At 41.9% G+C, this 24,372-nt stretch overlaps 1 protein-coding gene across 2 annotated transcripts; it reads left to right on the top strand.

Annotated features, from left to right (window-relative positions):
- The first annotated feature begins 209 nt into the window (after nucleotides 1–209).
- Nucleotides 210–24,219, top strand: LOC133531437 (uncharacterized). 2 transcript variants are annotated; one of them, XM_061869649.1, is made up of 7 exons: nucleotides 210–542; nucleotides 3,294–3,374; nucleotides 4,405–4,506; nucleotides 6,469–6,575; nucleotides 9,838–10,026; nucleotides 11,210–11,378; nucleotides 20,277–24,219. In XM_061869649.1, the coding sequence occupies exons 2-7, from the start codon at nucleotides 3,294–3,296 to the stop codon at nucleotides 21,900–21,902; spliced, it is 2,274 nt and encodes a 757-aa protein (XP_061725633.1). In that variant the 5' UTR covers nucleotides 210–542; the 3' UTR covers nucleotides 21,903–24,219. The 2 variants fall into 2 exon arrangements, with proteins under 2 accessions (XP_061725633.1, XP_061725634.1); XM_061869650.1 differs by lacking the exons at nucleotides 210–542; nucleotides 3,294–3,374; nucleotides 6,469–6,575 and having other exon boundaries at nucleotides 4,426–4,506.
- The last annotated feature ends 153 nt before the right edge of the window (nucleotides 24,220–24,372 follow it).

Genomic DNA, 24,372 nt, shown 5'->3' with positions numbered 1-24,372 from the left:
ATACTGGACTTTTCTTAAGCCAAATCGTTAGGAATTCATAGTTTAGCATAAAAATGATGAGCAAGAACCATGTCAATTTCGTTTTTACCACTTTTTCATAGAAACAATAACCAATTTAAAAAATTAACGCACCCGTGACGGAACCCATAATATTCTCGCAGATCAGCATGCGCCATGTTCAAAAGTTTTTTTCACCAACTGTTTTCTTAACTTAGTTCTATCTAATAGGCGTGCAGAACCTTGGTCTGGTCCTTGTATCTCTTTTTCGTTCTCACTCTTAGTTGCGTCCTTACCGGACGTATGGGGAATACCGTCCACGCGATCGAACATACTTCGGTCGACCGTATTTTACAATGGCCGCGTTCCCGTACCCCCGTCTATTTGTGCTTTTATAATGTATACATTCCTGCTGTCAAATACGTTACACCTGGTCACACCAGTGTTAGTCTGACAGCTGTCAGTCATCCGTCGGAGAAAACGTGAAAATGGGAGAAATTATATTCCGGCAAAAATAAAACTAAATACGCAAATATAAATCAAACGTAAGTACAATTACATCACCATTACATATATTTGCTGAGGATCGACAATATCTAACATTATACAAATGTTTTCATGACTAATACTCAACGTAAAATACGTAAAACCTGTTTATTTCCCTTCATTCAAGGATCCTTATATTTATTTTAGCAAGAGAAAGTATAAATTATATATATCTTTCCTAGTTATATGTCAAGTTTAATTTCAATTCAGTGTCCTTTACGACTTACATTAAGATATAATGCTAAGGTCGTGAGCGGCTTTTTTAGGGTTCCGCTCTCTGTCCGTCCGTATGTCACAGCCACTTTTTTTCGAAACTATAAGAACTATACTGTTGAAACTTGGTACCTAAGTGTGAAGATGTATTCCGTGAACTGCATTAAGATTTTCACACAAAAATAGAAAAAAAATCAATAAATTTTGAGTAGCTTTTTTTAATACGTCATAAAATTAAGAGACACTTCCAAAGTGGTAAAATATGTGTCCCCCCCCCCCCCGTTACTTCTAAAATATAAAATGATAAAACTAAAAAAATATATGATGTACATTACCATGCAAACTTCCATGGAAAATTGGTTTGAACAAGATCTAGTAAGTAGTTTTTTTTAATACATCATAATTGGTACGGAACCCTTCATGGGCGAGTCCGACTTGCACTTGGCTGCTTTTTTTAATATCAATTTAAATTCACCAAAGACATAATTTCCATCAAATGGTATTAACCGTATTCAATATAAGTCGCGCTGGTGGCCTAGCGGTAAGAGCGTGCAAATTGCAATCCGGAGGTCGCGGGTTCAAACCCCGGCTCGTACCAATGAGTTTTTCGGAACTTATGTACGAAATATCATTTGACATTCACCAGTCGCTTTTCAGTGAAGGAAAACATCATGAGGAAACCCGACTAATCCTAAAAAGGCCTCGTTTACCCTCTGGGTTGGAAGGTCAGATGGCAGTCGCTTTCGTAAAAACTAGTGCCTACGCCAAATCTTGGGATTAGTTGTCAAGCGGACCCCAGGCTCCCATGAGCCGTGGCAAAATGCCGGGACAACTCGAGGAAGAAGAAGGAGGTATTCAATATAAGTCGGAGTTCATAAAAATCATGAAAGATTAACCTCATGTCAGTGTTCATGTCTTCTGTGTAATAAGAATCCTGATTAGACAGGTCCACACTGAGCAAGCATACACACGAGGCAATTTCTTCACGCACAATATGGCCAGTGTAGACATGCCTCGGCCGTAGCAGCGCGCTCGGGCGAGGATAACGCACGCGCCGCCTACACGCGTCACTGCACGTCACGTCTACACTGGCCGTATTGTGCGTGAGGGAATTGCCTCGCGCGTATGCTCGCATTTCTGACAACATACCAAAAACAACCAATGTAATTTGGTCGGGTGTTATTTGTTGCCCACCATAAAACCATACTATAAAATGTATGGTGAGGAATAAAAAAATGAAACTGACAAGGACAAACAATAATAACGTTTTCTCTGCTACTCCTACTGAAAGACACATAAGAAGAATCCCGTTCTGTCTGTTCCCCCCCCCCCCCCATGGATGCCTATTCCATACTAAATAGATTCATGATTGTAATAGAAATGTAGTCTAAGAAAAATCGTGCCCCTTAGTTTGACATCCAAAACAGATAGCTTGTACTGTGCCATGTCAAAAAATAATAATAATAATAATCTAGGGTCCATCTAGTCAGCGGCAAGTCACCGCCTGCCTCGATAACGTGTTTAAGCATTGTTTATTATTATTATTATTTAATAAGCAGGCAGCCAGTTTGACAACTGATATGACCTGTATCCAATATTCATAAAGATAGTTATCATGAACGAGTAGTAGATATAATGTGATTGTCTAATTTATTTTTAAACTGGTTCACATTTTGTGCTGAAACCACATCTTCTGGGAGTTTGTACCAAGCCCTTACCACTTGATTGCTAAAAAAGTGTTTGTATGGCATTGTTATGGCAGGTGTCTGGATCTCTTAACAATAGCCCAATCTTTTGACCAGCCAAAGTTCAACACCATAACCGGCCTTCTTATCCACTTTATTTACAATAGCCCCTACACCAGCTGGGACCAATTTACGGGTATCTATTTGTACCCGTGAATGGGTTCTAGCTGGTGTATTACATAACATCAAATTTGTCTAAAAGGGCCTCTGCGCTGTTGGCTTCGGCCCCACGCAAAAACGAAAGACATACAAATAATAATAATAAAATAAAAACTTTTGCAGTCGCTGAATTGTCAAACGTCAACTTTTGACAACCAGAGTTACCGCAAAATGTATGGAGCTGTACAGCGCCATCTCGTTTACCTGTCAAATTCGAAGCACAACATTGTCTTAGATTTTACACATCTTAATTAGGACCTGTTTCACAATGTCCAAGTAAGACAAAGTGCTAACGCAGCGGCTTACGTGGGCGATGACTCGCGTATGCGACGCGGCGCGGCGCGGCGGCCTAACGGCATTCGGAGATCGCCCACGTAAGACACTTCCCTAGGTATCAAAGGATTGAATTCATCCGCGCCGCTTCGCGTTCGCGAGTTATTCGCTCAGGTAAGACACTGCCTAAGTTATGTGGGAAGTTTTATCTGGCAGTTAATTTATTTGTTTATTAGCTATCCAATACTTAGACAAATAGAGAAGCATGGTAAAAATGCGTTAACGGTGCGTTAAATAAACGCGGTGAGCATCAACCATTTTAAAGAGTATCTTTATTGTGTTGTATTGTATTGTTTTCAGATGGCATTGTTCATGAAGCAAAACTTCTTCCCGCCGCTGCTGTCAAGAAAATGGATTGCCATCAAATTTAGGCCTAATGTGGTAAGAGATTGATCTATTTACATGGACGTCGCCCTCCCCCTCCCCATAGCCCGTGGCCATATGAACTGCCCCCCCTCGGCTTTATCTCAGAAACTATTAGGTTCACAGAGACAATTCTAGTCTTGTAGGGTAGCAAATTTAGTCTTCTTTTAAAACACCCTGAAAAGGTGCTATCAAAATTAAGTCCTTTAGGGTTGAAATCGCCCAATTCTAAAAAAACCGAAGTTTTCGCGGTTTTTTCGATTTTTTACACAGTAGCGTTCGTCGGTCGAGGTCACAAACTTGAAATGAAATGAAATGAAATCGTTTATTCACAATGAACATATGGTAACATAAGATCTTAAATTACAAGCATTGTGTCCCATGATATATTCAGTCCATGTAGACATGTGAACAGTTGTCAGTGATAACTTGATTAGATCACTCGGTCAATTAAAATGAATTATATTTATATGATTAAATATAATTTAACATCAACTAATAAGGAATAATTTAATGAGGAGTCAATAGCATGAAAATATTAAAATTACAAAAAAAAATAATAATAAATAGGATGGAATAATTATAAAAGATTTTCAGATATCAATTAACATTTAAAACGTATACAATAAAAATTCGTTTATACTGTAAAAACAATTGTCAATTAGTATTTTCTACAATGTCTTTTTGAATTCATTGATAGGCAATATCTTTATTTCAGCTGGTATTTTATTGAATATATTAATACACATACAATACGCGCTTTTTTTCCTAAGTACTAACTTGCTAGTAGTTGGCAATGCTAACCTACAGCGTCTATGTGACCGTGTTGTTTCTTTGTCTCCTATGAAGGTGAATAGTTCAATATTCAGTTTTACAAAAATGCATGCATGCATCTGCTTGGATTATTCATTGAGCCAATATCATAAACAAGTCTGCAAAAAATTAGAACTACCGGATTTGACGCAAGCGAGGATCACGGGAGGCGACAAAGTTACTGGAGTATAGATTTTGTTATCAAATCTGCATGTGTATTTATTTTCTGTTACAGCTGTTATACAGCAGGGAACACGTTATCTGTATATTAGAGAGTGGACTGCTGTTCCGAGAGGACAGCGCCACCGTGGAGCAGGAATGTCCTCCCCCTGAAAAGGTAAGGTTTTGAAGTCTAATCAATTTTACGATTTAACTGACGTATGTCTGGTTGATATTGACGACCGGTTTGGCCTAGTGGGTAGTGACCCTGCCTACGAAGCTGATGGTCCCGGGTTCAAATCCTGGTAAGGGCATTTGTTCGTGTGATGAGCATGGATATTTGTTCCTGAGTCATGGGTGTTTTCTATGTATTTAAGTATTTATAAATATTTATATATTACATATATCATTGTCTAAGTACCCTCAACACAAGCCTTTTTGAGCTTACTGTGGGACTTAGTCAATTTGTGTAATAATGTCCAATAATATTTATTTATTTATTTATGTCTGTCCCATCTATACTCTGTATATTTAGGTATTTAAATAAAAGTAAACAAACAATTTTTTAATTTTTGGGTAGTTATAATATTTATTGGTTAACCAACCAAATACAAAACCGCCTGGTTCCTTCCTGGACCTGCCTTTAACCTACATTATTTGATCATGTAATGTTTTCATCTACCCTCAATTGGTTTAAGAAGCCTTTTGAGGGTAGATTTTGTTTACTATTATTTAAATACGAGTACGTAAAGATACAGAGAATAGTGATGTGCCGATTCCGAATTCCTTTCCGAAGAATTTTCCAGAAAATCTTATACCTACACATATATATACATACTACTTACGCACGCAAACAAAAACGGTCCAACATGGCTGAAATTATCGGATGTACCAATCCGATATCGGATGTCCGATGGCCCTATGATCATGAGGAAAACATCTGTTAGAGAATGCCCTGCGGCATGAAGTCTGTCTTTCTTGAGTTAACTTGTATTTCTTTTGCCATGCAGATTTCTTGACTGAATAAATAACTACAGAGCAACACATATGTTATATTGATTTGTGATATGGGTTAAATTTGTCGACGACGTCGCCATACCTCTGGCCTTTGATCTATTAGATGGCGCCACTTTTTTGATGACCACCAATGAAAGAATAAGGATCAAAGTCAAATGGCATTCTAAAAGTTTTAATCATGTGTCGAAAGATGGCAGTAAATTTACGTGGCTACAAAATTTTCTTTGACAATCCATCTCTATTTCAAATTCTCTTTGATAATACTCCTATCCGATATCCAATCCGGACAATTTAAAAAACATGAATAATAATAATTTGAAATAAAATAAAATAACAAAATAAATAAATAGGTAGTATTACTGCACTAGCAACTTTCCTAAACCATAGAGTAACTTATACATTCTGTGCCTTAAACTGTTTTTTGACAAGTTTTCGCCGATAATAAAATATGACATTGATGCATCAAGGCGGTTTGCTTACAAGGGGCTAACGGGAAACGCGAAAATCGAAATTAAGTTATCTGCGTCTTCATCGCTCGAATATGCAAGAGCATAGAGAAATAAGAAGAAATAGAGTGCTCACTCCATACCTCCATACATCAGTTTTAGTACTAAAATGCTTATTATTTTCGCAGTCGACATCTAGCATCGAGTAGCGGAACTGTCAGTACTGCTACTCGACAATAGTTATCGCGGCAAACGAAAAGTCTAATGCTCAACGATTTTCCGCTAATATTATAACTAGAGTAACCGGAACTCTATTTTCAACTCCTACGCTTACTCTGGTTATAATATTAGTGGAAAATCGTTGAGCATTAGACTTTTTGTTTGCCGCGATATCTATTGTCGAGTAGTTGAGAATTTCGCTACTCGATGCTAGATGTCGACTGCGAAAATAATAAGCATTTTGGTACCGAAACTGATGTATGGAGTGAGCACTCTATTACTTCTTATTTCTCTATGGCAAGAGGGATTAGATAACGAAATTTAGATTTTCTTATTTCGCGGTAGACCATCAGATTGTGATGGAGTGTGGTAATGGCGCCCCCTACGCAGAGTTTCGTGTAATATTCCCTATTGTAAGAATAAGGTGAGTATGTAGTACAGTTTCCGCCCTCGCTCAGGTGTGGGCGGCGGCGGGCGGCGGCGGCTGGGGCTGGTGCACGCGCGGGGAGCGCGGCGCCGCGCTGCTGGCCGTCGGCGCCTGTGTCCTCGCCTTCCCGCCCAGAACGTGAGTTCCTTAATATAATCAATATCTGGCCTTTATGAAATCTCAAAAATGCGCGTTTTATTTTATTTATTTTTATTTATTTGGAGATCCAACAGCTGTGACATTAACATAGAAAAATATAGTAGATACCGGAAGCCAATTATAGGAACTCACAGGTAGTGACATAATACTAAACTAAGATTACGCGCTATTGCAACCACATATGTGAACAAAGCGAATACAAATGATACTTAATAAGGATAATGTGGGAGTCCAAAATACTAATTAACTTAGTAACATAATGAGGTCTAAGGTAAAAGTATAAATAATAAATAAGTAAGTAATAGGAATTCAAGAAGGCGACAACACGCTCACTCAAAAGACTCAAAGTATTTCTGCACTAAATTACCCAGAGATAATACCTAGCTGGATCAATTTTTAGCCCCCGAAAACCCCCATATAGCACATTTTATTGAAATTGTTAGAGCTGTTTCCGAGATCCCCGATATATATATTTATATATAAGATTTGCTCGTTTAAAGGTATAAGATATGTGATATGGAACTTAATTACCTTTTGTATTCTTTTTGAGCTGCCGATATTTCGGTCCATATCCCGGTCGATTTAAGTCTAGTGAAACTAACCATGAATCATTCAAAACTGTTATACTCATACGTCTTAGTGGGCGTCCAGATTAGACAATCTAATTGACAATTTGATCAGAAATTAAATTGGCGTCAATCTCATCAAGCGTTCACACGTACACAATTTAATCACGAATTTTAGATTGCGTCGTAAATTGGCATTTTTATAATTTTACAATCGAATCAAGTGGTTTCGGCAAGCCAATTTCATTCTTGCGTCCACACGTCCTGATTAAAGTAAGTAAGTAAGTAAGTAAATATTCTTTATTGCACTAACAATTATAATTATACATTTTACATACATGTAAAACTACAAATTAATTTTAAAGGAAAATAGAACCAGGTAACAACAGGCGGTCTTATCGCTAAAAAGCGATCTCTTCCAGACAACCAAATTAAATTATAATAATTATTGATTAAATTGACAGTTTAATCAGATTGTGTGAAAAATTGTCCTGTCTGGACACTGCCTCACAAGTGCAGCGGACCGCCAACGTTTTGGGAGTACTTACAATTAGTTAGCCTGGAAACATTCACTAAGCGCCTTAGGATAAGTATGGTTCGCCCTCAGCGACAACCATCAAAATGCAATATTATGGTATAGCCTTTCGATTTTTAGCTGACTCCGAGCGGCTTATCCTTTGTCTATTGTTAACTAAAACCGCGCGTGCCACTACCTGCATAAAAAGGGTCGTGTAATTCTAATTGGCACCTGAGCGCGGGCTAGTCCAACGCTCAAAAAACCAGTGTAGGTGCGCTCTTCGATAACGCGCCTTTGTTCCGCGTCTCGAGGACACATTTTAGATTGGTTCGTGAGAGACTACACAAGAAATCGCAAATTATTTTTCCATTTGTTAATTTCGAATCTTATTTCAATTACCATAGGAGTTGTAATTCAACAACCGGTTAAAGTGACCGGACCCTTTTTTGCTGGTGTTGCAACAATAGACAAAGGATTAGCCGCTAGGGGCCAGCTACAAATCCAACGACTATATCGATCTAATCTGACGATGGACACAGGAGGTGGCCTTAGGAACTATGTGATAGAACAACAGAGTCTCATTGTGTGTTTTGTCTTCTCAAAAAAAAAAAACAGTTAACGATAACAGCTAGTATCAAAATATTATTGGTTGATTGGCAGGGGTCGGACAAAAAGTGCGGATGACGTAAAAATGACGTACTTAATCTTGCACACAGGATGATGTTTGAGTTTGTATTTAAACTTCCGTGTGACATGTAGTAACAAAGTAGTATTAATGAAGTAACAAAATAATCGTAAATAAATCCATGGAATTAATAATACAGGTGGTAGGGTGATGTAGTGAATAAAATAAATTTCACGAAACTTGTTACCATAAGGTATAATTATTTGAAATTAGTTAGAACAAGTCTGTGGGATCCTCAGATAAATAGGTTTAATAGTCAAAAGTGGGAACAGTAGGTAAGATTAGCAGTATACGTGTTTGTCACGTACCTCCAAAAACGGAAAATTGCCACAATATTCGAGTAAAGATGACATTTTAGAGCGTTTTCTTATATATTAGTAAATATAAATTTTAGCTAAATATAATCGTGAGGATACAATAGCTAAACAATAACGAAGTCTATTTATTGTTCAGTCAGCGTCAGATACTTCGTAGCAGTCAAAGTAGCCAAATAGTTCGGTACACCATATATTTAGTATGGTGTACCGAACTATTTGGCCACTTTGACTGCTACGAAGTATTTGACGCTGACTGTTCATCTGATTGACAATGTGTCAGTCAAAAACGTACTTACTCATTTCAAGTGGCGATATCGTTTAATAAAGAGGTCAATAAAGAGATTGATAAATGATACGTGATAATTGTTTATGAAAATCAAAAATACTATTTGAAATCATCCTATAAGTGGTTTGACGTCATTCGCACTTTTTGTCCGACCCCTGTTGATTGGTATAGAATGCCTTAAGGCATTAAATCCGCCATTCGTACCTTCATGTATTGTGCAATAAAGATTAAAGAAATAAAAGCAAAGCAAGCTATAATTGCGTACTTTTCATGTATAGGCTCCCAACTCAACTATAAGATTATTTTCGAAACGCTGTGGTCAACTGTAAAATAAATTAACCCATCACCTACCGCCGCACTCGCGCGCGCGCTGAGGGGCGGGAGTCGCGCGTTATGTCTACATTTTTGTCTGCTGAGATATTTACCAATTTTCATTATTACTTACTATAAAAATATAGTAAAAAAAGTATTATATTAGATGATTCGCAGAAAAAGTATTGTATACAATAGTGACATAATCAAGCTTTTCATTCTCGTACCTTACTTAGGCAACTAAGCCAGCTTCGATGTCTAAACACGGTACTCGACTGAAAAGCTCTCTATTATATCACGATTGTATAATAGTACATTACGATACAAGTGCGAAAAATAGGAAATTCGAAACGAGTGGCGATAAATTAAAACACGACCGAAGGGAGTGTTTTGAATCGACACGAGTTGCGAATTACCTATTCGCACATGTATCGTTTAACGTTTTACAGTATCGTGTCGATTTAAAACACTCCCTTCGGTCGTGTTTTAATTTATCGCCACTCGTTTCGAATTTCCTATTTTTCGCACTTGTATCGTAATGTACTATTTTTTGTTAAGTCTATCCCGCGGCGCGCTGGGCCGCCTGGCCGCCAGCCTGGCGAGCGCCGTGCTGGCGCGCGGCTGGCTGCGGTACCGCGCGCGTTCGCTGTCCCGCCTGCCGGCGCTGTGTGACGTCATGCGCCGGTATCTAGCGCTCGCGCGCCGCGCGCAGGCGTGCGTGAGGGACAACGCACAACACAACACTCTGTGAGTACTTACAACACCACGATAGAGAGAGACAGCCTCTGGTACCGCGTTCCCTGTCCCACCTGCCCGCGCTCTGTGACGTCATGCGGCGATACTTAGCGCTCGCGCGCCGCGCGCAGGCGTGCGTGAGGGACAACGCACAACACAACACGCTGTGAGTACTTACAACACCACGATAAAGAGAAACAGCCTCCGCTACCGCGCTCCCTGTCCCACCTGCCCGCGCTCATGACGTCAGTCATGCGGCGATACTTAGCGCTCGCGCGCCGCGCGCAGGCGTGCGTGAGGGACAACGCACAACACAACACGCTGTGAGTACTTACAACACCACGATAAAGAGAAACAGCCTCCGCTACCGCGCTCCCTGTCCCGCATGCCCGCGCGCTGTGACGTCATGCGGCGATACTATGTCATGCATTAAGTCCGCCATTTGTACATATTTTGTGCAATAAAGTTTAACCCCCTTATTACTAAAGTTAACAAGTCGCTAATAATCGTTTGTCCCTTTCCATCATACCAATACGTCGGAAAGGGACAAACGATTATGAGCGGCTTGTTAACTTTAGTAGACGTTTATAATTAAGGGGGTTAAAAAATAACCCCCTTATTCATAAACGTGTACTAAAGTTACGATGCCGCTAATAATCGTTTGTCCCTTTCCATCATACCATTACGTCGAAAAGGGACAAATGATTATAAACTTGTAAACTTTAGTAGACATCTATGAATAAAGGGGTTGAGAGGCTGTCAATACCTAAAGCGCGCACACTGTCTATTTGTATCGGAGTAAATGAGATAGCACTGTCGCATGTTACTGGGCCTGGGCAAGGGAATAATAAGAAAAATATTTAAATAAAAAAAAGTGGATTATTAGTGTATTATTAGCGGTTTAGATATAAATGTTTTGAAATTGTGATTTTAATTGCAGACCCATAAGTCAAAACAATAAAGACATAGAACCGTTTAATTTTGATTTTAAAACCAATCTTTGCAATTATTTTTTATCGAGCCGATTTCGTTCAATCATGTATCGAGTACAACCACGGTCTTTGAAATATAATTAATATGAACATATATTTTTCTTACTTGACTAAAACAAATAGTCTTTCTTAAAAAACTGTTTAAGTAACATCAATTTGAAGGACATTGGGTGTTGACAGCCTCTTAATAAGTAAATGTGTAGGGGTTCGGTGTCGCAAGCGCTGCAAGCCACGCACGCGCTGCTGTGCCGGCAGCAGGCGGCGCTGGCGACGCTCATGTCGCGGGCGTCGGTCGCGTTGCTAGGCAACGCGCCGTGGCTGCGGGACGACCTCGCCTGGGCCGGGCTGCCCGACGCTACGGACCCTGTGCAGGTACTTGTCTGGCGATACATATTCCTAATATCTGGTAAATGTACAGAAAAAGTTCACGGAAAGGACCATGGGCAGAAATGTCCCCACCCACCAACAGAAACAAAACATGTCTCATCCAATAGATCTTGGCAATCTGATGATTTGTTACTATGACGAGGATCGCCCTATGTATGGGGTTTTCTCGGAAAACTGTATTTTGTTTTTATATATTTTGTATATTGCTATAACCTTCTGCCTGCAACTTTCAATGAAATGAGCGAAAAATATATAAAAAGAAAATACAGTTTTCCAAGAAAACCCCATGCATAGGGCGATCCTCGTCATAGTAACAAGTTATCATGTTGCCAAGACCTATTGAATTAGACATGTTTCGTTTCTGTTGGTGGGTGGGGACAGTGCCCATACAAATTTGCCCATGGTCCTTTCAGAAAATAAAGAAAACTTAGGAATAAAAAACAAAAGACACTTTCCTTATACTTTATAAAACAAACCACGCCGGTTTTGTCTGTAAGTTCGCACGGATTTTCATGTGGTTTTCAGCTATCAACAGATTCTCGAGGAAGGTTTAGATGTATAATGCATTAAGGTTGTGTAACCCGGGGCGGATTGCTAGTTTTATACAAAATATGAAAAGTCTTCCAATTGGGTACTTGACACATGTTGAATATTATAACAAAATTTTGTTAAATGGATAGAAAATGAGCCATCCATTATAAAAAAGGAATGGAATTAAAAAAAAATATATTGAGATTATAAAAATAAACAAGGCTCCAAAGTCTAAAAAAAAAATTTTTGGTCTTTCAAAAATAGATTTAAAAAATGGTACCATACGATTCCATTCATTTTATTGAAAAATAAATTGTATAACAATTATACACATAAACGCAATATTTCAGGGTCAAAATGGTAATTTCCTTGATCTTCCATACATTTAGGACAGACTTATATGATGTGACGTCACATCACATTATCATTTTGTTAGAGGCGTTTCAATCGTCGAGTGCGAGTGCATTTAAAACAGGTCTTCTTGCTAAAAGTTTTTTCGGCACTTCACCTAAAATATATAATAAACTACCAAAAGATATAGCCAAAATGGAAGGCATTTTAGAATTAAAAACAAAGCTTATTTAAATTTTTAGTAAAGAAAACTGACTATCCACTCGCGGAATATCTGTCTGACGTAGAATTTAATTGTTATATGTTTTGTAATTATAAATTGACTTGATTATACAATATGAAAGCTATAGTCATTGCATGCTCCATCTTAACTTAAATATTTGTATGGTGATACGCTACTATAATAAAATTATAAGACCTATTATGTACCTTTTTTTTTTTTTTTTTTTTTTAACGTTGGGGAAATGCTTTTACGCATGCCACCTAGTCCGGGGGAAACTAGGGGCGATGACGGACTAACCAGTAAAGGACTACCGTCTAAAACCACCAACGAATGCCGGCTCCGCCTTAGATTGGGTGCCGCAGGGTCGCTATCAGCATTCGACCGCGTGCGCCCCGGCGGGCGGCCTGTAGGCCGCAGACATTTTGGGAGCCAATTGGTCAGGCACCCCAGTCCTGTGGGCTTTTAACCGCAAAGACTCCCCCGGAGCCCTGCGCAGCCCACTACGGCGGAGGCAGCAAGCGCGCATAGCGCCTGGCTCTGCCCCCAGCCCGTCGTCGGCGGAGTGGATGCGCGTCAGGGTCATTCTCGCGCGCACGCTCCGCTGCCTCCTTCTGCGACATAATTTCGTCACAAAAGGTGGCCATCGCCTTCCATGCCTCCTCGCTGTCCAGCATGATATTCACTATGCTCGGCAACGAAAGGTCTACTCCTAATTTTGCCTGAAGGGTGGCCCGTTGGAGCTCCCATGTAGGGCACTCCTCGAGAGTATGACGCGCCGTGTCCACCGGTGCGCCACACTCATGGCACATGGAGGATTCCTCCCTCTGTCTGCGGTGCAGGTACTTACCAAAGCATCCATGGTCAGTAAGTATCTGCACCATGTGGAAAGTTAGCGTACCTTGCCTCCTTCCCACCCAGCGTTCCAGATGCGGCAGTACGGCGTCCACCGTCGTTAGCCTATATTTTGCAGCGTCGAGCTCTGCCCTCCATCGGCGAAGTGTTTCCACTTGGGCTGTTTCCCGGATGTTCTGAACTTCTTCTCCGTCTGGGAACTCTGCCGCCGCTCTTCTTCCAGCTTTGTAGCGGTGAACCTCCGCAAGAATATGAGCTTGAAGGTCCCAGGGTGGGTCTGCAGCCAAGATCGTTGCCGCCGTAAACGATACCGTACGATATCCGCGCACAGCTCTCAAAGATATTGCCCTCTGTGGTCTGCGAAGAAGAGCCCTATTTTCGGCAGAAAGGGCATCTACCCATATGGGAGCGCCATATAGGGCCATACTCCGCAGGACACGAGAGTAAAGAAGTCTACATTTAGAAGTTGGCTCACCCACGTTAGGAAGCAGCCGGCCGAGGGCTGCAGCTGTAGATAACAGCCTCGGGCCAAGACTCGTAAAGTGCGCCTTAAATTGCCAACGGCCATCCAAAATGAGGCCAAGGTATTTCATTTGGGCCTTAACCGCCACAACTTCCCCATTCACTCTAATGTTGGCATTACGTGGGGGTCCTCTTCTCGGACCATGGAAGAGCAGAACTTCCGTCTTTGGAAGGGACACCTCGAGACCCAGCTGGTGGATTCGTTCCACCACAAGTGAGGTCCCAACGGTCGCCTTCCTCGCTGCATCTTCATAAAAGAAACCCCGACACGTAATAAGAGTGTCGTCTGCATAGGCCAACACATTCATTCCAGGCAGGACTGGGCCCCGTAATAGCCAGTCGAATCCTACATTCCATAACGTGGGCCCCAGGACAGAACCCTGAGGGACCCCTAGTTCAACCGATCGCCGAAAAAGCTCACCTCTTCCATCTGCCCACGTCACGTAACGATCTTCCAGATAGTTGTTCAACAGTCGCTGCAGATAGGTAGGCACTTTAAAGAAACGAAGTGCCTCTTTAAGTGTTTCGAATGGGAGACTGTTAAAAGCGTTCTTGACATCCAAGGAGACTGCCATCATTACATTTCTGCCATCTGTAGCCTCTCTTGAGAGCGTTTTCAGGTGCTCTATTGCGTCGACTGTTGATCGGCCCACTCGGAAGCCAAATTGCTTGTCAGAGAGGTTTGGGCCCACTACCTCCAGGTGTCGGACGAGGCGGTCAGCTAAGATTTTCTCAAGCAGTTTACCCACCTCGTCCAGCAGCACTATGGGTCTGTACGCTGACGGTTGACCACTAGGGCGACCCTCCTTGGGGATCAAGCAGACCCTGCCTGTCTTCCATAGCTTCGGGAATTGTCCAGTGCCAAGACACTTGTTGAAAAAATCCTGGATCCAGTCCACCCATGACTCTGCTGCAATAAACAGTAGTCGTCTCTTATTGGCGGAACATCTGTCTCGTTATATGTTATTTCGAGGGAGGGGGGAGCCATCATAGGAGGATGATGTCCCGGCGAGACCGGAAAAAGAACTCCCATGATCCTTTCTAGAGCATCTGGTGATAGAGTCTCGGTTGCAGAGGCACCTTGCGCTTTAAGTTTCTTGCGCGCAGTTTTATATGGGCGCCCCCAGGGGTCTCGACTTAGGCTGGCCAGAATTTCTTTTCTCGCCCTAGCTTTCGAGTGACTGATTGCCGTCTGTAGTTCTTTCCGTTTTTCCCTGTAGACGCTTCTCAGGTGTTCTTCCATTACAGGGTCTAAACCATAGCGCCTCCGGTAACGCACATATGCTCTGCGAGCAACATTGCACTCCTGTCGTAATGCTTCGATCTCTGGTGACCACCAATAAATGTGTTGCCTGGGTGGTTGCCGCCGAATTCGAGGCATGGCGGCATCACATACCTTAACCAGAGAATCGCGTAAGTGATCGGCCAATTCATCTACCGAGGACAACTCTATCATTGCATTAGAGGTCGCCCAGCGCTGCACGAGTGCTGCTTCCCGGGCAAATTCCCGATCCATTTTTGTACATGCCCAGCGTACAAATCGGCTGTGCCCTCTGTTCGGTGTCCTCGTTACAGAAGAAGGAGAGACAGCAAATCGAATATAAAGATGGTCCGATAGGGTCTCCACTTCTTCTTTCACTTTCCATCCCTGTATTCTTCGTGCCACGGAAGGTGTAGCAAATGAGACATCTACCACGGATCCTCCCTGATACCGTACGCAGGTCTGAGATGTCCCTTGATTTAACAAGACCATATTTGCGAGAAGAGCCCAATTTTCAAGGGCCCTACCGCGTGTGTTTGTCACGGTATCACCCCACACCCGGGACCTCGCATTGAAATCGCCTAGAACTAACATGGGCCTTGAAGACCATCTGCCAACCACCGTCCTGATAGAGTCCAGAAAGATCTCAAATTCTATCAAAGTGCGATTGGGAGAGAAGTATATTCCCAGAATAACATACTCCTTCCAACTTACTGCAACAAATCCTGAGCCTCTTTCAAGAAGTGTTAATGGAAACTGTCCGCCCGGTCGCACAGTCACCGCCACCAGACCATCTAAGTCGCCCACCCAATGTGGTTGAGACGGAATAAAATATGGCTCGCAAGCCACCCCTATATCGACCTGCCACTGCATCATAGACTGTAGGAAAAGGTCCTGGGCCGGTATACAGTGGTTAAGGTTAGTCTGAAGGAATTCAGTACGCGAACCTTGATCCATTACTCTTGCATATTGTCAGTCTCTTGATCCTGAGAGGGGCCAGCATTCACGGTCCGTGAGGCCACCTTCCCTTTTACAGGTGTAGGTTTACATCGTGGGCTACCCATCATATGAGCGTGGGGCCTATTAGTCTCTGCACACACAACACACTTAGCCACCGGTACTGAGCAAGCTGCTGCTCGGTGCCCTTCTTCACCACACCGGTAACAAAGATGCTCCCTACTCACCTCAGACGGACACAATGGCTTCGTGTGCCCCATACTCATGCAGCGGTAACATCTTATTGGGAGCTGTTCCAATGCGACTACGCGCGCAGAGCTCCAGCCCACTAAAACGCGTCCTTTTTCTACCAATGTTTTAGCCGCAACTACGGGACACCTTACCACTATGGCACCCATTCCCCCAGGACCGCGTTGGACCCCACCCGCCTTGACTAGGTTGAGAGCACAGCCCCCAATCCTGGCTACAACCGCTGCTACACTTTCGGTTGTAGCAGAGTCGTCCAGATCCATTATACGCACAGTGGCGCACTTGGTGGGCCGAGTGACGGCTGCAACCCCCTCCAGCACTGGGCGCAGCTTTTCAGCTAATTCGTCGGCTTTGGCGGCTTCGAGCTCCTTTGGAAGTTCAACCATCCTCGCTCCTGCGGCAGTTTGTCGGAACTTAAGGGAAGGAATACCCATGTCTCCGAGGTTAACTCCTGCCACGGCCTTACTCATTACATCAAAGTAACTCACTCCTCTTTCAGCCGCTTCTGGTTGCAGTGAAATGACAACCGCCGCAGTTTTAGGAGCTTTCAGCTTGGGTTTGGGCTTGGCCTTGTTTGGCCTCGTTTCGGGCACCACACTAGCTGCAAGCGCCTTTTTTGGCTTCTTTTTCTTTTTGTTGCGGACTGGAATAAAGCCGTCCTTATCTGCCGGACCACTTTGATTGCTCTGCGTTTGGTGGGTACTAGTTTCATTCGTCCCTGCGGATAGTGAACTGGCAGTAGCGGTCTGTTGCCGCGGAGTAGACACTTCCCTTCTACTCACCACTAAAGCGGCAGGGGTGTTAGGATTCGTCCTTAGGCTCGGAGTTTGTAAACTTCGTTTCTTGTCTGCAGCCAACGGGGGCCGGCATGGAGTAGGTGGGAGGAGACGGTCCTCGATTCCTGCTAACCGCGCGTTTATTATATTTCCTACCGAGGATATAATCGACTTCTTGAGTTCCTCTATTACATCGCTGTCCATTGAGGGGGCTTTATTTTGAGAATGAGTCTTGCTGCCTGCCGAGAAAGAAGCTCTCATTTCTGCATAGTCTCGCCGGTAGGCCTTCATCTCGGTCTTCATATTTTCAACTTCCCGCCGCAGTCGGTTATTATCCGCTCTTAGGCGGCGGATTTCTTCCGCCTCCGACCGGGAGGCAAAGATATTTACCATATTGTTTAAAGCAATAACTTCTTCTTTCAGATCCTTACTGTTTTTTCCCCTCATATTTTTTGTAATACCTGTTACCGTCGTCATTTTGGCTTTCAGATCTTCGACAGATATGTCATCGGCCGAGTTAGTGGTATGAGCCAAATCTGCCCCTGAGTTGGCCCGTTTTGATGGAACCGCCTCTTGGAGACGTTTTTGCCATTCTCTGTTAGCGGTTTCTTCACGGGCCTCTTCTTCCACGGCACGAAGTTCCGCCCTTGCGCGACTTAACTCTGACACCCGGCCGGCACTAGCTTTACCACCTCTGTGGCTAGTTGACATTTTGGCCGCCGCTGGTTGCACTTCATCTAGATCAGATACGTCTTCAGATTCATGATCTATTGCTTTGTTTGCTGACCTTTTGCGTAAAGCGTTTCCACCTATCAAAGGGGACTGGTCAGTAGCAGGACCTGGTAAGATCCCCTCTCCACTTAAAATAGCCGGTTCTGTCTCCGTGGTTAGGTGACCAATCCCGCTTCCGTCCATAGTTCCACTATCACTCCATACATCCATCTCCGCACTCTCTCCATCCGTATCATCATTTTTATTATTATTGTTTTTAAGAATTGTTGCCATTTGGTTCCCACGAGTAGGGGACGATTAGAACTACACCTCAGGTGACGCCCTTTCCAAGGTGTGGCTATATACTGTAGAGGTCGCCCGGTATCTACAGGTTTTAACGACTTCGCTGTCGGGTTATATAGGGTTTTCCTTCCCGCGGGCCGGCCAATAAAGGCAAGCCCTCCGGTTCGCGAACACCGCCCATACCCCATAGCGCCTATGATGGGGGTCTTTGGGAAAATATTGCGATCTCCGGGATTCGAAGTGAGCTGGCGTAGGCTCACCTATTGGTAGTTACATGATAACTACCCTTCTCCTAATTCATCATACCTCGGTGTGCATCAAGTCTAAGGCATCCTAGCCACCCACCCACACACCCACCTACACAGCCCACAGCGGCTACAAGCCACCTTAACTCTCTGGCCTATACAGACCCCACCCCCGTCGCATCTGGGGAGTCCTCTGCCTAGATCAGAGGACCTCCTGAGCGAAACCCCCCCCCCCCCGTGTCAGGACAATTGGTAGCACCAGTAAGCGAACCCCTATTAAAGGGATCACTTACTGTTGCTTCCGGGGCGCACCGGCCAAGACCCTTTCTCTTCCTGCGGATCGGCGGGGATCCAGAGGAATCGAAAGACCCTGGGCACTCTTGGAGGTTTCCTAACGTGGCTCCCCACCTATTATGTACCTGTGATTGATTAATTGTACAATACTATCACGCAAGAACGACCTTCTGAAGGCGGACATAAAGTGTGCTTTGCTTGCGAACGAATCATTAAAAAGAACTGAACTGTCTAACTATTGCACGAAGTAAATGCATTTACGCATCTTACCCCCTGGCTGGGGAGGCCAACTTGGGGGGTGGTATGTGGGACTCGCTCCTCCCGTTACTCCCTCTGTTGAGTGAGGGGAAGAGAATACCCACTAACATCCCCTGCGGCGTTGCCCGCTCTACCGTTATTGGGGGACGCCACGGGGTCGCGAGATCATTCTACCGTGCCGTCCCCCCGGCTGCCCCAGTTTATAACGGGGACACCCTCGATCCAGAGGAGGGAAGGATCGGCAACGCACTGATCCTTCCTCCAGACGTGTAAGGCCCTATATTGTGGATCCCCAGCCCACAGGCCCTACTGGGGGGTTAGGCGATTAATATACTGTAACCGCCTTCTCCCCATCCGTTTACGCCGGAGTGGGTGCGCATTTGCTCGCTCCTCGCGCTCCCGCTCCGCTACCTCTTTTTTCTGCTGCACTATTTCGCAGAATTTTGTATCAGCATCCCACGATCTCTCGCTGCTCAGCATACACGACGAAGTTTAGCCTAGACCGACTAGGTTTAATAAAATGTTGTAGTAACTTCTGTCCGCGATGTCGCCTTCGTCGGATGATAACGGTGACTGCCTACATTCCAAATTGCAGTTAAATCGGTTCAGCAGTTTAACCGTGAAGAGGTAACTAACAAACAGACAGAAATTGTTATATGTACTTTCGCATTTATTATATGAGTATACATGTATAATATAACCTCTTGGGATTCCATGTCCTAATATTAGGTCATTACCTATGAAATTGGCGTTTTGTATGGAGAACTTTAACGAAATTCGATTTTTCATACAATGAATTTTGCGGATTATTTTGTGATGTCATTTTTGCCAGTAATCTGAGACATTTTTAAGGCACATTTTCGATCTCATATTTTTTAAATCTGTCCCGTCAAAAAAATACAAGTCATTTAAATACTCGAGCCGGCAGCACATGAAAAGAGCTGTTTTCAGGGCGGTATTCTGAATACATAAAACAATAAAAGTAGCAAATAATTGTATGTAAAATCGTTGTTATGTAGCGCACTAATGAAATTAAAAAATAACTTCGAAGTTACTATTAAAATAAATAAACTATGACATGACTAATACTTCTGAACAAAAACGCCAATTTCATAGGTGATGACCCAATACTAGTACAAATTACCAACAACGAAATTTAAATCTTAATGACCTGGAACAGAGCTACTTTTGTTTCGTTCGATTTTGAAACAACACAAATTCAACTCTATTTTCTAATACCATTTATTCAAATTCGATTGCCAATTTTCCTGGTACGGTGGGCCTAAGTATATGAAGAAACTGCAACGTCATATTTCCTTTTTATTTCAAAACTCTTTTCTTCGATTACAGAAAATCCACCACGCGTTCCTAGTGGTCCAGTCAACTTTGCTGAAGCACATCGCGATGGCGCACTTTACGCAGCCGTTACACACGCAACACGTCTTCAAGAACCACAACGAACGCCTACACTGGATACACACAGTACTATTGCAGCACCTGCTCGAAGAGTTCGAAGAAAACTATGAAGCTTTAGACCGTATGTATAGAATATTTAAGAATTATGGAAGCAAAGACGTCGAAAGGAAAACCTTTCCTGTTAATGATAGGTGGTTATATTCTGAAGTTCATAGCGGAGTCGCTAGAACTTGCTTAGATTTAAAAATGGCTCTTGAAAAATGTACTAATCTAGACATGTTTTTAGACTCCTGTGCTATTAACGATCAGGAGCTAAATTTAGATGTGCTTAATGAAGATATTGATAATCTAATTGATGAATTAGCTAAGTGTTTAAACACTATGCAAAGCTCTCAAATTAGGTTAAAGAAGTTACAAAGAAAATTCAATATTGAAGAAGAGAGGAAGAAAGAAAGTGAATCTGAAGAGGAAGTGATTTTGAGAATTGAAGATAAACCAGTTGAAGTTAAAGATGAAGTATTTTATTTGCTAAAAACTGAAGAAGATAATGAAAGGCAAGATATAGCTGATGTGACGACAGCCCCGGGTAAGAAAGAGAGGGAAGCAACGAAGTTTATGCTAAATGAGTTAAAGAGGAAACTAGTTAAAAGAGAAGACATTATGAGAGAGAGGGAGAGGCAAGCTTTGGTCAAAACTATGCCTCAATTGAAAGACGTTCCTGAATTCCCGAGGCAAATCAAAATGGAGGACTATACAGATAAAAAGGGGTTTATAAAGAAAATCCTCAAAGACATTAATAAGGACAGACTGTTCAAAGATTATAAAATAGGTTCTAAGACAAAACGTAAAAGGAAGTATAAGTTTAATGTTAATAAATATGAAAGCGAAGCTGAAATTAAGGATGCTTTAGAAGCGAATGCTAAATTAAGTGCTAAAAGTAAAATTATAAGCATTTCTAGTAAGAATAAAGAATTGATACTCACAAAATGGAATAAAAAACAATCAATACCAGAATCGAGTTATTCTTCAGACAAAGACACTGAAGGATCTTTAAGGCAAGCGTTCAATAATACTGTCAATAACGCTGTCAATAAAACAATTAATGAGGCTGTCAATAAACTAAGTCCAAAACCCGTATCGAGTTACTCATCTGATAAAGAGTCCGAAGGATCTTTTAACCACGCCGTCAATAATACTGTCAATAAAGCTATAAATAAAACAATAAATCAAGCAGCTAACAATCAAATTAAATTCACAAAAAAAGATTTAGACTTCTCCACATCTTCTGAAAGCGATTATGACCATGAACACCAGATGGCGTTGTTAAAAGATATAAGAAGGCATAGAGTTGCCAGGAAAAAAAATCATCCTGTCAAACGTGTATCCATAGACATCGTAGACGAGAGTTTAAAGCCCATAGAGTACAGTTTTGGGACTGGTATGGCCATGGCTTCGGTGTTGCAGGTGAATAATTTGAAAATGCCCAATATGGGGGCTGAGGAGGTGTTTATTGGGGATGGGGAGGTATCCAATGATAGCGGGAACGATGAAGATGCTTAATTTAGTCTATGGATTTATAATGTTTTTTTTTATTAATATGCGTAAGTATAAAGCTTTTGTGTAACATGGTTAAACCATGGACAAAAGAAAACTCTGAGTGTTGTGAGGTTTTCGATACACGAAAGGACTTTGCTGCTTCGGAAAGTTTCCAAAAAGTTGGAAAAGTTCTTGAAAATTTCTCACCTAAATCATACAAATAAGTAAGCATAGAGTGCTCACTCCATACATCAGTTTTCTTACCAAAACGCTTATTATTTACGTGGTCAACAAGTCGCGGATTTATCAGTATTGCTACTCGACAATAGATGTCGCGACGAACGAAAATACTAATGCTCAAAAAATTTCAGCTCCTTGTAATATTAGTTGTAAATTGTAAAGCAATACACTTTTCGTCAGTCGCGACACTCGTGACATCTAGTATCAAGTAGCTGTACTGATAAATCCGCTACTAGACGCTAGATGTCGACTCCGAAAATAATAAGCGTTTTGGTACCAAAACTGATGTATGGAGTGAGTATGCTTACTTATTTTTCTATGACTCAATCAGAGAAAACCTTCATTTTGGAAATGACGAATTCGATTTCTATACAAAAATGTGAGTTTCCGAATTGTTTCCCTAGTGGAAGTTTTGCTGTTTAGAAACTTTCGGATAGCATACGCACATCAGTAAACAAAATAGGCCTAATTTAAATACAATGCTTATTAGTATTAAACTAATTTTAGGGTTTAAACTCACTCGCGCGACATTTTTCGGAGAGCCTAGGTCTCTTTTCCAAGCACTAACAGTGTGGCAGCGTTCACGACAGTCGTGCTTCGCGTACTGCTGCACACCGCGTCGCACGCCGAGAAAACCGGTTGGGGGAGGTCTCGCGGAGTCGTGTATCTGGGTTTGGGTCACCTAACACTAATAGCTACTAACAGCATGAACTGACTAAAAACAAGTGAGTTTAAATCGTAAAATTAGTTTAATGTTAGTAAGTCTCACGACAGTTTTAAATCAATTAACGCTTATTCATATTTATATTTTAAAATCAGCGTAATAATAGTCGGACCAAGATAAGTTGGCAGCGATTTTGACAGCCCAGACAGTGCAAGTGTTATTTTAAACGTCAAACTTTGAAATTATGACGTTCACTTAACACTTACACAGGCTGGGCTATCAAAATCGCTGCCAACTTATCTTGGTCTGACTGTAAGTCTGTTACAAACCTACGCGAAAAACTATATTATTAATTATTAAGATTTGTGTTGATTTACTAATTGAATTCAAATATTAAATAAAGCTTTTAGAAACTTGCGAGGTAAAAATATACCTGTCTCGATAATGTATTTAATTAAACGCTTTTTAACTAAAAAAACTGTGTGTAAAGTAGATAAGGTACATTGGGATAACTTCGAAGGTAGGGTAAGTTAGAAAAAGGCAAATGTGGCATTATCTATGAAAAGGGACCTTATTGTCGATGGCGCTTGCGTCGCGCAGCGTTGTATATGTATCGGAGCATCGTTTATAACGGCGGAAGCGCCACCGACAATAAGGTCCCTATTCATAGATAACGTCACAAATGTCTAAAAAATCTAAAGCACTTCATACTTTAATAACACTACTGCACTTACCAAGGCATTTTGCTTACTGTTGCTAGAGGAGCGTGCATAAACTGTAGGGGGCAGCACAGGAGACGTCAGATTTTTGGCGCGAGGTGTGAATGTGAAGTTTATGCTTCCAATGTAGGCAATGTGGGCTACAAGGTGGCAGAACCTACTGCACAAGTAACGTACGAGAACGGTAGATGGCAGCACTTGATTTGGCGTGAAGTGTCTTGTGGCCTGCCACAAGATGGCAGACCCTCCAACGCGCACGGTGCTGGTTAAGTCATAGTTAAGTAGATATTTGCCATTTTCAATATTACCCCGCGTTCGAAGTTATCGCAATGCAACTTATAATAAGGCCGAGTGAAATCAGCAATTTTAACCTTTTCAACGCTTTTCCACACGTGTCAAGAAATGCCATGGACGCCAAAATGTTAACTGGTGAAGAGCGAATATGAAGCTTAACTGACAGTAGGAAAGTCGCTTTGACAACGTCCGCCATAGCCTTTTTAATGGTCATTGGCGTCGCGGGCACGACAGACGATGACCGTTTTAGTGGTCTTTGGCGTTGAAAAGGTTAATGAAACTTAATTTCAAATCCAAATACTTAATATTTTCAATTATGATTGTGATGTTTGATATTTTATAGTAACGAGATACTGTGATTATAATAATTGATAATTGTATTTGATTAATGGAAATAATAATAAATATTGAATAATTGCATTTATATTTGCTGTTTTTTTTTCTTTTAACCTAACGAAGAAATACTAAGAAATGTAAAATATAGTCGCAGTTTTGCCAGATAAAGTAGATAGCAGTGTTGGGCAAAAAGTAGTTGGATTACAGATTAACGATTATGATTACAAAATGTAGTTTTAAC

The sequence above is a fragment of the Cydia pomonella genome, chromosome 25 (genome assembly GCF_033807575.1).
Source record: "Cydia pomonella isolate Wapato2018A chromosome 25, ilCydPomo1, whole genome shotgun sequence".
In the NCBI taxonomy this organism is placed as follows: domain Eukaryota; kingdom Metazoa; phylum Arthropoda; class Insecta; order Lepidoptera; family Tortricidae; genus Cydia; species Cydia pomonella.
The sequence above is the reverse complement of the archived record's forward strand: the minus strand, read 5'-3'. Positions and strand labels throughout refer to the sequence as shown.

What these genes read in the sequence shown, in the direction of transcription:
- LOC133531437 (XM_061869649.1), top strand. Translation starts at nt 3,294, where the DNA reads ATGGCATTGTTCATGAAGCAAAACTTCTTCCCGCCGCTGCTGTCAAGA. An exon ending in CTCGCCTTCCCGCCCAGAAC is followed by an intron (nt 6,576 to 9,837) that starts GTGAGTTCCTTA and finishes TTTTTTGTTAAG; the next exon opens with TCTATCCCGCGGCGCGCTGG. An exon ending in ACGCTACGGACCCTGTGCAG is followed by an intron (nt 11,379 to 20,276) that starts GTACTTGTCTGG and finishes CTTCGATTACAG; the next exon opens with AAAATCCACCACGCGTTCCT.